Source organism: Ischnura elegans, chromosome 5 (assembly GCF_921293095.1).
Source record: "Ischnura elegans chromosome 5, ioIscEleg1.1, whole genome shotgun sequence".
In the NCBI taxonomy this organism is placed as follows: Eukaryota; Metazoa; Arthropoda; class Insecta; order Odonata; family Coenagrionidae; genus Ischnura; species Ischnura elegans.
The window spans coordinates 85,580,455-85,599,162 of record NC_060250.1 but is presented as its reverse complement, the minus strand read 5'-3'; the positions used below and the strand labels follow the sequence as shown (position 1 = coordinate 85,599,162).

General features: G+C 37.4%; 1 protein-coding gene across 6 annotated transcripts in view; it reads left to right on the top strand.

The window, feature by feature from the left end:
• The window catches only part of LOC124159168 (CCR4-NOT transcription complex subunit 1), a 60,229-nt gene that overhangs the window by 16,062 nt on the left and 25,459 nt on the right, over nucleotides 1–18,708 (top strand). For all 6 annotated transcript variants that reach the window (XM_046534789.1, XM_046534788.1, XM_046534787.1 and 3 more), the window contains 6 exons: nucleotides 630–805; nucleotides 4,856–4,980; nucleotides 6,015–6,204; nucleotides 6,825–7,025; nucleotides 18,230–18,373; nucleotides 18,459–18,638. In XM_046534789.1, coding sequence (XP_046390745.1) covers nucleotides 630–805; nucleotides 4,856–4,980; nucleotides 6,015–6,204; nucleotides 6,825–7,025; nucleotides 18,230–18,373; nucleotides 18,459–18,638 — 1,016 coding nt within the window. The remainder of the gene's footprint in view (nucleotides 1–629; nucleotides 806–4,855; nucleotides 4,981–6,014; nucleotides 6,205–6,824; nucleotides 7,026–18,229; nucleotides 18,374–18,458; nucleotides 18,639–18,708) is intronic.

Below are 18,708 nucleotides of genomic sequence, written 5' to 3'. Positions count from 1 at the left end.
TAAATGCTTTATTTGGTGTACAGTGAGCATGCATGACAGTACATTATAAATTATCAAAACAAACTCTTTGTGATTTTGGCAATGTTTTTCTGTTTTCAAAAAATAATTTCAGTTCATGTCTAAGTACATCAATCCATTCTTTCTTCTTCTTTTATTAAATCACTTATTTGAAAAACAGAACATTCTATGCAATGCCATTTTTATGAAGTTATACTTAAACGGTATACTTAAAATTAGTCAAGAACGAACAGCTCTGTGTTCAAAGTCCGGGGCTGCTCTCCGGCTGTGGCCCTGTCCGCACGATTCGGACTGCTTTTGGCATCATATGCTCAGCAGTCAGTAACACCTAGTCTGGTTGTGTACACAAATATCCACAGAGAGGAATAACGCCTCGGTAGCTTAATTGGCTAAAGCACTCGACCAGAAATTGGGGGATCTGGGTTCTAATCCTGGTCAAGGGGAATGATTTTTTCTCTGTGGATTTTTCATTCTATAATTATAGCAGTGTTTCCATATTTACAAGACTTCAGATATTTTAACAGTTGAAAGTTAAACGTAACTCTTACAACTAATTTCATATCAACATATATTTATTTTCTGCCTATTAATTTATTTTCATTCATTCATAGGTGACAATTCAAATTTGATACCGGAACTGCCTCCAACTGTGTCAAAAGAGGTAGAGGACGAGGCCAATAGTTATTTCCAAAGGATATACAATCATCCTCCCCATCCAACTTTAACAATTGATGAGGTTTTGGACATGCTTAAGAAATTTCAAGAATCTCCTAATAAAAGAGAGCAGGTAAATATTATACTCACTACTACGGTTAACAGTGAAGTTTGAGTGCCTTCTTTAAATTGTATTTTGGCGTTGACTCAATATGACTGATATAACATAAATTCTATATTACTATGTACAGTAAAACCTCACCTTAACGAACTCCCGCTAAACGAAGAACTCCGTTCAACGAACAAATGCTATTGGTCCGGCCAATTGCCTATGTAAACTCATTAGTGAAAAACCCCGATGAACGAACTCCTCTTTTACGAAAACTCCCGATCAACGAAATGAAATTTCGGCGCGATCGAGTGAAATTCACCTCCCAATAACCAATTTTTCCGGTTAAATTTTTATTTTCATATGAATAATTTAATATTCGTAGCGTTGGAGGGCAAATCAGAGACTTCCACTGAATAAGCCAATCAGAATCGTCATTATTAACCGTAACCATAGCCTTCCGTCGTGTGTTTCCGCCGACCCCAACTCGCGGCGAATTGCGAAAAATGTTAATGCTGACTTTCGTAAATAACTCAATGTCCCAATATTTACACGCTCAAAGATATGATATCTAGAGCTATGTACTTCGAACGCATTCTTTTGACGGTTGTTTAAGATACTTAACAGAATTACAACGCGTAAATTCCGAGAAGCATTTTTTTTCACTGGCCGCCATCTTGGATAACTTCTTTAAAATTTAACTAAATTACGGAAGATACAATGTGCGCGCTAGAAGATGAAAGCCAAAATTTGCATCTCTTAATTATCTTTAATATATGACTCAGTAGTTACTCTTGTTTCATTCACACTGTTTATTTCAACATCATCTAAAAAATAGGAGAAACTTCTGCATTTGCCGCAATCTTGGATAAAAAATATTCGCACTTAAGACACGAAAGCCAGCATTTCCCATTGATCTAGACGTTACTTGAATTGAGTGCTTTATACTAAAGGTCAGTCTCTGTCTGTCGGCGATTGTAGCGATGTCCTAACGTGATGTGAAGCGGTGTTGATTTTCTCCTGAGAAAAAGGTTTGTGACGCCCGTCAATTGTTGCATGAAGAAGACGACACAGTCTTAACATGCCATGTTTAGACTGGGCCAATGGTGATGCCTCACCCCTGTGGTAGCAGCAAAAATCCATGAATGACAGCGGGATTAATTCAGCGGTGGTTGGCGGGAGTTGATGCACTCATGGGGAAAGTAGATTTCTTCCTCGATCGCTGCACGGGCCCAAACATAGGACTAACAATAAAAAATGTGCGTGTTATTTTCTTCCCCCCAACTGCAATAGCTAAGTTGCGACCTCTTGACCAAGGGGTCATTTCTGCGGCAAAGCGGCATTACCGTCGGATTTTAGTGGAGTTTTTGGTTTGTCGAATGGATGTAAGGGATCGGCGAAATTGAAGAGGACCATTTTGCAGGTAATGCAAGGGCTTTGCAAAGCTTGGAAGCGTGTCGCACCTGTCACCATATTTAGTTATTTTGCAAAAACCGGGTTTGCAGTCAACAGCATCATTATTGTGACTTATTTTACTTCAAGAACTCCTGCATGAGGCCTTCCAAGCTGTTTTCTTATCGGGAGTTGTCAATTCGGTTTGCAGTCAACTGCGACCACGCGATGGAGAGTGATGACGAAAGCCGTGAATCCTGGCAGGGTCTCTCAAAAGTCATGAATATTGAAGGGTCGTTTGATGAGTTCACTAGAATAGACTCAAATTTCGTAATCCGCGAAGCCAGCGAACTGAGGGTTGCAGAATATAATTTCTCGAAAACTCATTTTTCAAAATCGTGACGTATTTTACATCGAGAACTCCTGCATAGGGCCTTTCAAGATGTTTTCTTATCGGCAGTTGTCTATCCGGAATGCGATGGAAATGATGCTAGTACAATGAATTATTTACGAAGCCCGCGACCGCAAATATTGCTATGGAGTATTCTGGATTCGACTACTATAAAGAAATGCTGCCACCCACTGAGCTTTAATGGGTCGACGAAAGTCGCACTCGCGCCGTTATGGTAGAGCGATCTTAATTTCATGATGAAGCTATAATTGGCGCTGTTACTTTAACTTTATATTAGTAATGGTCAAATCTATCGAATTCTTAATTTTTCAGTGTAAACTTCGCGAATACATGTACTCTATTTCAAATATTGAGAATAAAGGGATGGCCTCGCACTCACCGCTACGTTGCATACATTTTTGAAAACCGATGAAAAAGCATGCGAAGTGATTGAATAATACGAACTGAGGCTTCCTAAATGTGGTCTATTGCCCGCGATTTGCATTGCAGCTGAAGAAATAAGCACTGTTTTGAAGTACAGGCATCCCCCGAGTTACGTAAGAGATGCGTTCCGGCAGACTCTGCGTAAGTCGAAATTTACGTAAGTCGAACCTTTGCGTTAGTGCTTCAGAGATTGCGATCGGAGCGGTGAAATTCTCAGCGGAGAAATGCGCGGTAAATTCTCGGTGAAGTTTCATTCAATTCACTGCGATATTCATGAACTCTACCGCGTATTCTTACGTTATTAGATACAAAATCGATAAACATTAATATAGTCTGAGAGTTGCATCTCGAGCATTGCCAATCAAAATGCGTAATATTATTCCCAGAGTTGACATCGCGTGGATTCAGGAAAGTGCGGTATCTCAACGCTACATTACTAAACTGAATAGGTACTTAAATTGATTCATTATGTTATACAGCGATCTAAGGCCCCAAAGAATGCATTATCTACCTACCTATAATCATTATATCTTCTGCCTTTTATATATTACGTTGATCGATGAATCTGGTGGTTTCACTGTCACAGTTAATACACGTAGGAGTGTCTAGGATTACGAGCAAATAACACACAAAAAATACCAGTAACTTACTATATTCTTAGATTCACGCACATACACTCAATCTTTCACGCACGGAAACATACTGTCATTCTCTCAAATCTCAATAAAATAACGTGAAAATATCATCATTTGAATATTTACTTCGCTGGAAACATCGAATAGTATTTCCAAAGCACGAAGCTAATTAAAAGTGAGCATTTATTCAGCCAACTCCGTCATAAACGTGCAACAAAGTTAGTGGGGAAAGCTATCAATGACGCAATATTAATTCATTTACACAATATGAGAGAACGAGAAAATGCAGCTCAATAAAATTTTCCGCCAGAAGCATGTAAACAATTACGCAATTAGTATCGTGTGTCAACTTTTTCGCGGAGTTCATTGCCAACACTCAAATTTTAATGCCGTTACGTGGTTACTAAACAATTCTTTTCCGCGTTAAAGATTTCTGCTTGAACTTCATTTTCTTTTAATTCCATAGATGGAAATTTCCAAACTTAAGGATACAATTTTAAAATCGTTGAAAGTCTGAGTTCGGGTGTGCATGCTGTATAACAAGTTGTATCGTACAGGAATGAGCGCAACCACATCCATCGCTAGAACTGCAAATTTTCACGTTGATTGTTGGCTTGGGATTTATAAGCGATTTTTATACATAAATTAATGAAAATTCTTTCGAGGAATGACAAAAATGGGTCACTTTGTTATTTGTAGCATGTAAAAAACTCGATAACTATTCGATATTTTTTCTACCATAGGTTGTACGAGCGAATATATATTTCTTCCTGCTCGCATTCGAAAATTAACGTAATCATTTTAAATACGGTTATCGCTTACGTAAGTACGGATTTACGTAAGTCGAGACATACGTAACTCGGGGGATGCCTGTATGTGAAGGTAGAATGAAGATAACGCATGCAGACTTGCTTCAATTTCCGAGCCCCTAGGATGATGCAACGTGCGTATCACCTCCGGGGAACGAACTCCCGATCAACGAAACGGCAAAATTTCGGTCCCTTGAGTTTCGTTTAAGAGAGGTTTTACTGTATCAGGTAATATACTGTGTCAAAATTGGACTCGGTATTTCACTATATTATTATATCATGTTGAATGGTCTTTAATCAATTCAAGTGTAGTGTGGTCATGTTTTTCCTTATTTTCTTCATCTCACTTTGTTTAAATTTGGGAAATGAACTGATTTTTGTGTTCCTTGTTTTCCTCTTTCAGGATGTCTTCAACTGTATGCTCAGGAACTTGTTTGAGGAATACAAGTTTTTTCCTCACTATCCTGAAAAGGAGTTATATATTACTGCACAATTATTTGGTGGTATTATTGAACATGGCCTAGTGAGGTAAATAATGTAACTGTAATGCATAATACTGCAGCAATCTCACTTAATTCATTGAAACGTCTAACATAATAACTAACTTCTATTATGATTTTACATAAAATTAGAGTGAAATAAAACTGTTGCCTCTGTTGAACATAGTAATGGATAGACTTATTACTGTGGCCACGACTGCTATCATTTCATCATATCTTATATCCATTGATCAGAGTAAAAGTGCAAAAAAAAAAAAAACAACCAACAAAAAGAAGCTAAATAAGTGTCAATGCGTATGAAAAGCTTTCAAAAATAAAAACATTATTTGGGTATCAGTTAAGGATTAGATTTTTTTTAAAGTTTGCTTTGTTGGTACAAGATACTGCTAAAACTAATCTCATTCTAATAAACATAGGAAGTGAAGGAAAATATGTGCTGAAGAATGCTGGTTAAAAAAATTAGGAATCTGTGAATAAATTAATGTTTTAAGGATTCTCAAAAAAATATCTGAATGAAATTAATCTTTGTGGTACTATAGGAGAATAGATAAAAGCTTCGCATATCCTTTTATTTGTTTAAATTAAGAGAAATTGTCACTGCGTGTGGAAAACATGATTTATCATGTCTGTCTTCTCGATAGCTCTTGCTACAGGAGCCAATTGAGTAATTTTGTGTATGGATTTAGACTAAGAAAGAAGAATTAAGTGATTTCTTTAAAAAATTCTAAATGGCTCTGATAATTTAAGTCAAAGAAGAAGTAGCTTGAAAAAATGATTGTTCCTTTGTTTCACTCATTTTGACTTTTAAAGAAAATCATGAAAGTGAATAATTGTTAAACATTTAAATACTGATTTAAAAGACACCTGAACCATCCATTGCTGTGTAAAGCTAGAGGTCCAAGAACAGAGTTTTGTGAAAGCCACTGTGGGTTTCCATCAATTCAAATGAGTTAAATCTTGGTCCCTTTGAATTCTGAAGATACATTTTCATTTAGCCTGATTGCTTAATTTCTTATTTCCTTTGTATGCTTGTATTTCTAATAAGTTACATTTCTTTTGCAGTTATCTCTACTTAGGTTTGGCACTGAGAATTGTTCTTGATGCCTTGAAAAAGCCTCATGGGAGTAAAATGTATTACTTTGGAATTGCAGCCTTGGATAGGTTTAAAACCAGGTTAAAAGAATATCAGAAATATTGTGAGCACATAGCAGCCATTCCATCATTTCATGAATTCCCTGCCCATTTGATTGAGGTAAGGCATGAAGGATAGTGATAGTGATAACAGTCAAGGTAGTGTTACAAAGTACATGCATTGAAAAGTAGAAATCTCATACATTTCTTTTTAGAAAAAAATTCAGTTGCCTTTTTATTGTCGGTGTCCAAGTCCTTTTAAGTTGATTATTTCAAATACAGATAAACTTGTCAAAGTAAAAGTGAATGAACAAAAAAGATTGGATCGTAAAACTATCCTATTTCTTTTTCATGTGATTCATAAGTGTAGGGTGTAAAGTTTGTCTCAAAAATATTTTTACTAAGGAGGTGGCTAAAATAGTTTTTTACTCTTAACTTGCTCCCTATTAAATAAGGAATTTATTGATTATTGTGTCTTGTGAGTGACCTTGTGGAATTTTTAGACTAGTGTTTGATAATAAAATAGTTTACTTTTAGGCATTGTTTAATTTTTTCATGGCCTTTATGTGGATGTTATTTCATAGATTTAATTCATGTGCAGAAGGAATTATAAAAAAAAACTTCAAATGCAATGGATGTAACTCATTTTCTCAAATACCTAATCATCAGAATAGCTTCTTCACTTCCAGTGGCTGTTGGGGATATCATGTAATAACAAAGTTTTTTTCTTACCCTTTCCAGTATGTGGAATATGGTCTTCAATCACAAGAACCTCCTACTCGACCTCAGGGGCCTGTATTGCCATCTAATCTTGCTGCAATGGTAGCACCTATTCCATCTCCAGTGGTCACCACTTGTTACAAAACTGTCACGTCCACAACCATCACAACTACCACTACAATGGCTAAGTCTACCACTAGCACAGCACCCATTACAGCTAGGGTAAGTTTTTTTTTGATGGTTGGCAAAGAAGAAATTTTTTGTTCTCACAAATAATTATAGGGCAGAAGACAGTTGGGTCTAGATATATAATCGTTATATCCACAATATCTGGTGTCTTACCCAAGCCATATTTTTTTACAGTAGCATAACTTGGGATAGGCTCCTGAAAACTCCTGATAAAAATTATTTTTGAGTATCTCTAGTAAACATAGCGTACCATATTGGTTGCATTGGTTTCTTCTATTGAGAGCCCAGTGAGATTGCAATAGCATTGCCAAGATGACAATGCATGTTTCTCGAATCTGTTGAGGAAATGTCACAAAATGAAATTGTGAATTATTCATGCAGTGCAACCACGATAAAACGAGACCCCATGGTGCTCAAATAAACACTCACTATCGCGAATTGTCACTTTACTGGAGGTGGAGTAAATAATAGCCAATATACCTATTGCGGACAGTTACACAGGAACAGGAGTGGTGCGGCGACAGAGAAATTTATATCCGATAGAGATGGGTCAAACAGCAGATTTCTCAAACTCGAATATCGAATTCGAATAGTAAATCATAGCTCGAATACTCGAATATCTCATTTTTCGAATACCTAATACTAGAATTGCACAAACCATATTAAATGTCTTTCATCTATTTCACTTGATGAATGTGTAAATAAATAGGTATATATCAAATACATTTTAAAAATCAACTTTTTATTTCAAATTTAATGAGATAATTTGCATCAATAACATCATTAAAAACGGTAATTTAAAATAATATTAAAATGAAGAATCATTAAAAATTAGAGATGTGTCGAATACCAGATTTCTCGAACTCTAATATCGAATTAGAATAGTATATCATAGCTCGAATACTAGCGTTGAATAAGAGCGGTCCCAATTTATAATTTTCCCGCATCCATCATTTGACGAAAATGTGACGAAATACACGCAGTGTGTCTTTATTGCTAATTACGACAGGCACATAGTTTGAATCTTCACCATGAGATTGAACTACCATAGGGAAAAGCTTAGCGCCATGGGAGAGAAATATTAGCGTATTTCCCAAGATCCGCTATCCCCCTCTATTCAGCACTCGCCTCCCCCCTCTAAGCTTTCCTTTTCTCCAAAATCTAACAAAAGATTCCAGCTCGCGCATGGATCGTATTGGGAAGACCTTAGCTACGAAAGAAAATATCAAGTTACTCGAGAACAAAAGAAACCCTTTTTTCATGCCTCCCCCTTTCTCGCCCGCTGACCTTTTAGTTCTTGGGCAGTTGGTATTATTATTTTATTAGATTGAAATATTAGTAATCTACACGTCATTTAAAAAAGAATGAGACCAAAAACGGCATATTTATAAGGTTATTTAAAACATTTTAAGCAAAGAAATAGTTGGAAAAATGCAATGGAGACTTAGATTTCTGCCTCCACCAACGGTACACCCATGCCTTGCCTAGCGCAATGTCGATATAGCGCAAATTCGTTCCTCACGGAAACATCCCAACGCTGTGTTGCCTAATCAAATACCTTTAATGCTCTCTTGATAAAATGTGAACTTGCGCTAAGTAAACATGAAATTGCTATCATTTTATGCAAATTAATAGTATTACTTGCCTCTAATCTTCTTCTTTGTTCTTATATTAATTGAAATCCATTGTTGTGCAATGGCCAAAATCATTACTCGTCACCATCACTTGGCTGAAATCATTACTGGTCCAGATAGCCGGCCTACCAAAGTCATTAATCTCACCTCAGTAAAAGAATGACATTAGTGAGATCATTAATTAAGCTAGGAGCTAGTGGAAATTAGATTTTTTGTAAGCAATACTGTTTGAGATGTAATTTTTGCCATCTAACGTTATTGAGCGAATTGACTTCAACGTAGAGGGTCCATGCCTCAAGCCTTCAAGGCCATCGGTATTCACGGAGGAAAAATGGAGCGGTGGCCAAGTTCCGTACGAATAGCATCAACACATAGAAGGGTCCACTAGAGAGTCTCAAACACAATGGCTTCATTCCCTCCCAGCAGCCATAGGCCCTCTGCATCTCAAGAATACAGCGCAGCAGTTACCCAGCAGTAGGTGATTTCGATAGAGCCATATGGAGTACAAACCAAGAGAACAATGACAAAAAATAGGAATGTGGGTAGAAAAATCAAGAAGCTATCATGGAAAAGCATAAACCTAGAAGAGAAATTTAAAGTGATCAATTGCTGTGAAAATGGAGAGCGTCAAAGCGATATTGCGTGTTTATATGTTTAAACTAGAGATGGGTCGAATAGCAGATTTCTCTGACTCAAATATTAAATCATACCTCGAATATTCGAATATCTCAAATTTGGAATGCATCGAATACTAGAATTGCGCAAAGCATACTAAACGTTCATTTTCGGATTTTTCCCCCCGATCATTTTCGGTTCCCCACGTCGGACAATATATGTTCACCACTCTTCCGTGAATTTGATGTAGTTCGTCAACTTGCCTAAAACGGCACTTCATGCATTAAATGAGTAGAGTCCTCTACATTGTTTCTGAGTCAACTACCAATGACTTGCGTGTGACAGTGTATGGCGCAAAATTCAAAGTATTCGAGGTCGTACTTTTACCATAATTATTCGAGTATTTGTGGATACTATTCGCACATCTCTAATATCCGATAAACGTAAGCATAAATCCAGACGAAAGGTGATTTTTTTTGCATCACTAAATTTCCTTACTTAAATAACAACAAACTATTCAAACAATTTATAAGTGCCATACTGAATAAAAATCATTTGTCTGCTAGCACTTGACAGTAGGAGTGAGGGTAAAGCGAGCTACCTGTTGATAATAAGAAGTTGGATGAAGCCGAGTATCAGATTGGCGTGCCGCAGAAATGGAGTTTGGTAGATAAGAATATATACATTAGACAGAAATCCATCGTAGCAGTGTAAAAGCCGAGATGGCATGCAATCATTTTTTCGTGAGGTGGTGTGTCCCCGTTGGATATTTGAAAGAGATGTTAGTTGAATCAACTATTAGCCCAAATTGTTTCCATAAAATTAAAATATTCCATTAATCAGCTAAATTCCGGTTTGAATCCTTTAAAGGAAATCTTAATTACTCGCCAAAATCCTGGGTTTCCTGCTGCATAGGCAACCTAGTCAAACATTCCCACATTTATCGTTTTTCTCGTCCCCCCTGAAAAACGATAGATCGAGGTTCCACTGTATACCTTTTTATTTATACATTCATCAAGGGAAATAGAAACTTAGTAAGAAATAAGAAGCTTAAAGAAATAATATGCTTTGTGCAATTCTAGTATTCGAGGTATTCGAATATTCGAGCAATGATTTAATATTCGAATTCGATATTCGAGTTTGAGAAATCTGCTATTCGACCCATCTCTACAGACAATATATTATTATTATTATTATTATTACAAAACCATTGCTCGACCTCGGAAACTACACTGTCAGGCACCACACCACGTAGTCGCGTCTCGCACAAATCGCCCAAGTTGCAACTGCTGCGGGACGCGTATCTGTGATCACGGAGCGCGGAGACTTGGAGAACAGGAACAAGGTGCTCCCGTGAATGCATCTATCGTGCGATCGCTTCCATTTTACGAAGAGGATTCTAACAGAAATAATAAACCCGGTGTATCCTAGCATTAATGCAGTTATTCTGATGATTTTGCGTCCGATTTTATTTTTTTATAAAGATCACGGGAATTATTGAGCAAGAGTGAAAATCATGCACGGATATACCGCAGCTGGATAATCGGGAGTCTGCTGTACTTAATTAGTGCATTTACGTGATCATTCGATTATTTTGGTATATTCCACTGAAAATTCAAAAATAACTGATAAAACTGTATCGTGGTTATTTAATGCCTCAAATGCTTCCATTGGTTTATGTTTATTGTTCTTGTACGTTAAATGGCAGTAAAGTGAAATAACGTATTGCATTTGTTTCCGCAGATGAAAATGGTGGAAGGTTGTAAAACGATCCTGCCTCGGAAGACTTTTTTTATCACATAATGTAATGTCTTCATTATCTACGGTAAAAAGTTCGCTAAACATGCAAAATAATGTGATTAAAATTGTCGTTGTTAAAAAAAAGTTCCTTTTTGAGTATTATGCTCGCGACGCATTTGAAATAATACACTTGAGTATATCACGGCACCGCAGTAAAAACGATTTGAATTAAAATTGGTAACATATGAAAAGATATTCACGTGATATTATTTCACGAATAAATATAATGCAGATATTATGCTGATATCACTTAAGTAAATCAAAAGCAAGATACAAGAAACTGGGACAAATATAACTCACATTGGTAATATTTGCGGCAAAGATCCAGAAAGGCATATGCATCTGATGGAGCCCAAGGCCAATAAAACTTACAAGCATAAATTTATTGATTTAACATTCTCAGTAATGCCTGAGAAACATTAAAAGGAAATGCAGAATTTTTTAAATTATATAAACTAAAAGCGCAGCATCAGCTCTTCACATATGCCATCTGTGGCAGTGCCAAATGCATACGATATGGCACCAAACAAGAGTCAGTTGTTGTGTGAGTTCTTCCCGGGTGATGGAGGAGAATGCCAGTATGACTCTGACCAATGACCCGTGGTGGTGTATGTAAAGAGCTGATAACGGAGCCAAATGCTGACGACATGGCACCAAACGAGAGTCAGTTGTTCTGTGAGTTCTTCCAGTGACCACCAGGGTATGCTCGGGTGCCCGGGTGACGGAAGAGAGCACCGGTACAACTCCGACCACTGAGGCGAATAGTTCACCCTTGTGAATAGTACATTGTGATCGTGACTATTACTTTTAAATGCAACAGAGAATAAATACGTCCATCCGGACAATTCATGCTGAGTACCATTGTATCGTAAATCCTACATCATTGCTAAGGTGCACTACCTACATCTAGAAGCATCATTGCAAGAAATACCTCGTACTGTGAGGATTTTGTTGGGGAGTAGGTTGTAAAAGAGTTCCATTTCATCTATGTTATATCACGCAGGGAATACTTCTTAAGATCCTAAGGATCATAGTCCTTTTTTTCACGACTTCGGGTTTACACCGCAGGCATCATCAGCAATTATGATGGGAGATAACGCTTTGGTGATTTGTAGTAGTATAACCAACCTTCCGAACTCTTGAAGTTCTCAATTCCCATTCTATCCCTGAAATACAGTAAAACTTCGATTTTACGCACTTTGATTTTACATCAAGTCTCGTTTTTACGCAGCGACACTCAAGTCCGGCCGGAAAGCATAGGGAATTGCAATGGTGAAACTTCGATTTTACATCTTTTCTTGATTTTACGTAGTTTTTCGATTTTGCACAGCATAACCCCAGCCCCAAAGAGGCCTCTAATCTTGATTTTACGCAGTTGTATTTCGACTTGTTTTGAAAATCCCGACTGAAGCAATATGAAGTTAGGTTATTTATTCGTCTCAATGGGTTGCAAAAATGAATACAGGAACGGTTGAAATGACGTCGCGCTGTTGAGCGAGAAACTAAAAACATCGCGAATCTAATTATTGCTTCCCCCTGCGCCCTCTCAGTAATATTTCAGTCTCCTTTACGAACGCGAATATCGCTCTTAGTTAAAATTTGCCGTTGAAGGATATCGAAACCTAAAACATACGGCAATCGCCGTGTATTCGTAACTATTATTGATTGACAGATGATCGCCGGAGATATTAACATTATCACCTTTCGTTTATTATTCGACTTATTGGTCGACGCTGTTTATAACATATTTATTGCAATTACAGTAGATGGTCGTTAATCAGGAATTATGAACTACGGAATATCTATCCCCAACGGAAGGTTTTCTAGAATTTTGCCAACGCTATGCTTTCCGTCGCCCCAGCGAAATGAGTCGTTAAAAATCCTCCCGTGCCAAATTTTGGCTTCCAAGATGATCCAATAAAGATAGTCGTACTCTTAGTATGGACGTAAGTCGATGGTGATTCAACACGATGGTAAAAGCAGCATGCGTTGTCTTATTCCGCGGGCTAACCCCACATCTGCGGGACGAATGGAGGCGAGGGAAAGTTGATTGCGCGGCGCGCTTATCAGAACTGACTCAACTTGTATCTCATTGTCAGTGGGTTTAAATGAAACATGGTTGGATCTTGAATAGCTATTAGCTTAACTCCGTTAGATGGCAAGCGTTTATTTTTAACGGAACTGGAGTTAATGCCCTCGGAGAATAACTCGCGTCGTCAATCGTCATGTAATCATTGAAGTCAAATTCAAGACGTGAGTGATAAGGCAGTCCCTTTAAATTCAGGAATGGCTTAGCACCATTAAATCGAAATACAAAAAGTGTCCGGTGTTGTTATCAGATATGGGGAGCAAAATATTACGCGAAGATGAGTCACACATCGGCTTGTGAGTCGAAGGTTCCGGCGCTGAATTCGCGGAAGAATGCCGACAGAGAAGCTATCCCCGGTAGATTCAATCTACTAATGCTAAAATTTAATGGGAAAATGATTTTTTAATGCGTAAAAATTATAAAGAGGGAAAATTTTTCCGGACTACTAATCATTTGTTATTCATCACTGGCGGCATGACGGTAGTTTCGCCGTTATTTAAAAAAGTGATCTTAACACCGGAAAAATCTGAATTTCCGAATATCCCGGGTCCTGCGTGCTCCGTATTACCTATGGTATGCTATTTGGAAGGAGGTAACGGACAGCTGGGGTCATTAGCGCCATGAAGTAAGGGCTGGGGGGATAGGAACCCTATGTTGGCATTAACCAGGTTGTAATGATAGGCTCAAAAGGGACCAGGACTTAATGTCCCATCTAATGGACAGAGTGGTGCACTGGAAGTGCAATCCACATTACACTCAAGTAGGGATAGGGCCATCTCTGGTAAGTGTCTGCCTCTTCCAGGACTTGAACCCAGGCCCACAGGGTGTAAAGCCTTTGTGATGTATAAGCAAAATTTTGCTCCCTGTCAATGGGGTTAATTTGGGTGACTATCCTCATATATCTCATTTCTTCAATCTCCAATCTTTTTTTGTCTGCAGGTGGTTTTCCTGAAAACTGCTTTTTATGAGTATATTTTCGAAAATTAGCTTCTCTGCGAGCATTTAGTATCACCATTCCGAAATTTATCCAGGGTAACAGAAGTAATTTTAGTGCCAGAAATGCTAGCAATTCTACCATGTTATTCAACCAAGGGAAACACTGTTCAGGAATGCAACGTTGTTTCTCTTAAGGTAACACGTCATCTGTGGTGTTGCTTGTGAGTAAATGAGATTATTAGGCTTCAATTTCTAACCTCCATATGAGTAATTGAATCTGGGAAACATATATCTGATGCGATCGAAAAGGATTTCATGGTCTTTTATCGTAAAACCTCACATAGGAGACTTTTTCTTGTTCCGGTTCTGGCTTAAATCAGAACTATACAAAAGTGTAAGACGAAGCATTCTAAAAATAATGAGCAAGTGTTATCCTGAAAACTATACTCCACCTCAATACCAACTCTTGATTTTACACACTTTGATTTTACACAGTGCCCATATTTCGGTCCCTCCAAATGCGTAAAATCAAAGTTTTACTGTACTCCACATTAGGCTTAGACATAGCCTCTTTCTTAGAAGTTCTCGCAGATTGAAGTAGGCCATACTACCCGAACAAAGCTCCTTCTAACTCTTCATGGTCTACATTCCTTGGGCGCTTTTTTTTTATTGTGAAGAGCAAATAAGAAGATAAATTAATCATGCCACTCTCATATTACTCTATTATTTTTATTTTCTTGCTTAGCCGTGTTCGGTGTTTTTATTCACGGACATGCGGGTATGCTTCCGACTGCTTTCTGCCGCCCGAGGAACAAAAGAAGTTGAGCATTCTCAAGTTTTAATGCCACAATATATTCATCAAAATTAACTACTTATTTATCAAACGACAGAGTATTACATGAATTTGAGACTGAGCACTCCATGTTAACTTCATTTCTAATAGATTGCCAGAAATTTCAGATATTAGGGATTCTTAGTGAAGGTTTTCCGGTGATGGAAACTCTCGCCATGGGGAGTGCCAACACCAAAAGGGCCTCGCAAAAACGAATTTTTTTACATGCTTATTATAGGGTCAATTGACGGTGCCTCGGCTATCTCTCATAATGGTGGGGGTCTCACAATAGCTTGCTTTAGCTGGGTTCCACTGTACTCAACCAAACTTATGGGATTGAAATCATAATGAAATCATAATGAAATCATTTTGAAAGCATAATCTCATTGTGATTATGATATTAAAGGGATATTGTTACAGGCGGTCCTCAACTTTTGTACACACAACTTCACTACAATTCACACTTTCGTATGTTCCAAAGTGACACCTTTTACTTGACTTTTGTACGCTAATTCCGGACTTTCGAGCAATAGTCTGTAAGTGATTTTTTTTTATAGAGAGACTGCCTGCTATAGGCTCCTTTATCAAGAGGAGAAGAAAGCTGTAGTTCAGCCTTCATTGGAGAGATTTTTCTAAAGAGTTAAAACTAAAGCTAAAACTAAATACCATCAAACAGCTTTCAATAAATTAATAAATTAAAGGGCTTCTTTCTGTGTTTATCCGTTTGAGTGCTGTTTAATTAATTTAATTAATGTATGACATTTACACCTTCATCGCCGTTATTGCAAAAAATATCATCTGAATTCTGTATGTCCTTGGTCTTTTTTAAAGAACATGCAATAAATATGTGCAAAGACATGCTAAGGATACACAATCACGAGCTGTCACCCTCCAAGGAATTTTGATTTTAAAATTTAAAGGTATCAGGAGTGAGGGTTCAACAATTGGGTAGTTTCCTTCATCAAAGAAAACAGAAGGCATTGATTGTGATTCGTTACCCACCATTAGGGTATTCATAATATACAAATTATTTGGTTTTAGAAATCCTAGTTTAGATGAATGTTAATGGTCAATTTTAACCTCATTTGAAAAAGGTCAGATTGGCGGCCATGCGATGCCACTCTACATGACGTCACAGGGACGTGATGCTATACGAGTAGATAGGAGTTTTACATCATCTGAGATTACCAATGCATGCATGAGGCACAGGGCTCAGGGAAACATCTCTTAATAATCACCTATTAAAATTGCAGAAGGTTGGAAAGTTATCTTCGTTTGATAGGGTATTAATAATCCTTATTTAAGCCGAGCGCTATCTGTATCGTAGCTGCGCTCGAGGTATTCGAATATTCGAGCAATGATTTAATATTCAAATTTGATATTCAAGTTCGAGAAATCTGCTATTCGACCCATTTCTAGTACAGCGAGTCCTCGTTTAACGTCACTTAACGTTCCTGAAAAATGTGATGATAAACGTAATGACATTAATTGAAACATAATATCCCATAAGAAACAATGTAAAAAGTGAATATCGGCTCCTAGACCTCACAATTCCTACGCGAAAAAATTTTAGCGTATCATATCTGGAGCATTTTTTACAATTGGAATGCCAAACTATGGCATAAATACGAGTTCCTGTCTTCATCGAAGACAATAGCAGCAGTGACGTAAATCCTTCCCCATTTTTGTACCTTCCTGTGTTTGCTTTTCGCCTTCGCTATGGTGGTCGCCTGGGCATCATCGCTGAAACATCGTCGCAGTTACAGGAACCAAAATTATTGTGAACACGGCGAAAAAAGTGATGACAAAAACTCAAGTTCTACATGGAAAAATTCCTTGAAATCACTTTTTAGGTTCCTGAAAACCATTATTTCAAGTAAAGCCTTGCGCACCTACCTAAGAATTCATTTTGCAGAAAATTTGCTAAAACCGTAATCGTAATTAACAATAAACACACCGTTTTAAACTTAGTTTAGACCGACTGTATTACCGCCCTCAAAACAAACAACCTGCAACGCCCGCCGCTTCGCGTTTTTTCTTGTGCGAAATTTAAAAGACTTGACGTTATCGCGAAGCAAAGGAGCGATAAATGAATGACAGTCTCAAAATTTTCGTGACGTTAACGCGAAATGACGTTAAACGGGGTGACATAGAATGAGGACTCAGTGTATTGATAATCCTTATTTAAGCCAAGCATTACCGATTAGCAGGGTACTCTGTTACGTGCTACATTGTGCTGCATTGTGATTTTCCTACTTGGCAATAGCTGATGATGTCTTGATCGAATAACATTCCGATGCATATATGAAATATCGAGATATGCATCGCCGGATAGCATGCAGCAGCAGGTAATGTTGCTCTATATAGCTTTCCTTAAGTCTGAAGTCAATGAGTCAATGTAAGGGCGCCCATCTAACTACAACAATGTTGCACTTTCAACTTCCATACCTCACACTGGAAAAGATAGAGGGGGGTTCACTACAATGTAAGTTCCCGCGCATAAGACATAGCCTATTATAGTATTATAGCGATGAAGCCAGCCAAAGAGGAGGGGGGAGAACTAACTCCCTCTCCCGCTGTCATCTTCCTCCCATTCCCCTCCCACTGATAACTGGGCATAAGAAAAGAAGAACGTAATATGGGAGCGCACGGAGCATACTTAAGGCCATAAATCAAATAAATGCTGGGACATATCTGGTTTTAGGTGTTGTAGATCTCACGCACAAGTTGTAGTTTTAGTTTAATAAACAGATAATACCTAGCATAATAGTTAATGCTTGCTCAGCATTGCATCGCCCTCAAGAAATATCTGTCGTAAAACTGAGCGTACACTGTGGAAGGAACTTTTTGACCTTGTGAAATCTGATTTATTTTACATGTAAAACATAGGCCATTTGGCGGGACAAAGACTATCACTCGCAAAATAAAATGACGTACTTGTAAAACTTGGATTCAACTATATAACGTTTTAAACCTCAATGCAAGATAAGAGATAGAATTTATGCTAATTTGCTGCCGTTAATGTGCCGAAATGGTTAATTGTAGAAAAATTCATTCCTAAGGTTACTTCTTGAATTCCTAGTGAATTAAGGGTTTTTTGCTGTTTTGAATATTATTTCAAAAATGAACCTTAACAAATTTGGAGGGAGGAAATTATTTGTTGATATAGAGTACTTTTCCAAACCCAGGTACATACTGCCTCAATGTCATAATTTATTCTTGCTCTAATCAATTATAAGTTTTTCCAGAGAAGAAAATTGGTTTTGATCAATTTACATCTTTTGAAGGGTTTTGATTAAAATGCATAAATTTATATGCAATTTTTTTGCAGCCTTCCATTGCAAACGCTACAAACATTGACACATTGTTAGTTGCTACAGAAAAGGAGGAAAAGATGACAGCTCCACCAGAGTCTCTTCAGGATAAAATTGCCTTTATTTTCAACAACTTAAGCCAGTTAAATCTTTCTGTAAAGGTTGGTGGCAATATTTTAGTTTTCTTTTTTTAAATAATTTGAAGTTGTAGATGGTGAGTAAAAATTGTTTTTTTTTTCCTTCCAGTGTGAAGAATTAAGAGAAATAATATCTGATGAGTATTGGCCGTGGGTATCTCAGTATTTGGTTATGAAAAGAGCTAGCATTGAGCTCAATTTTCATGTCTTGTATTCAAATTTCTTGGATGTACTTAAAGTTCCTGAGGTTAACAAAATAGTTCTGAGGGAAACATTTAGGAATATCAAGGTATGTATGTCTAAAACTTAAATTTTACTCAGTTACACTTCCTAAATAGTGATACCCATTAAGGTTGGAT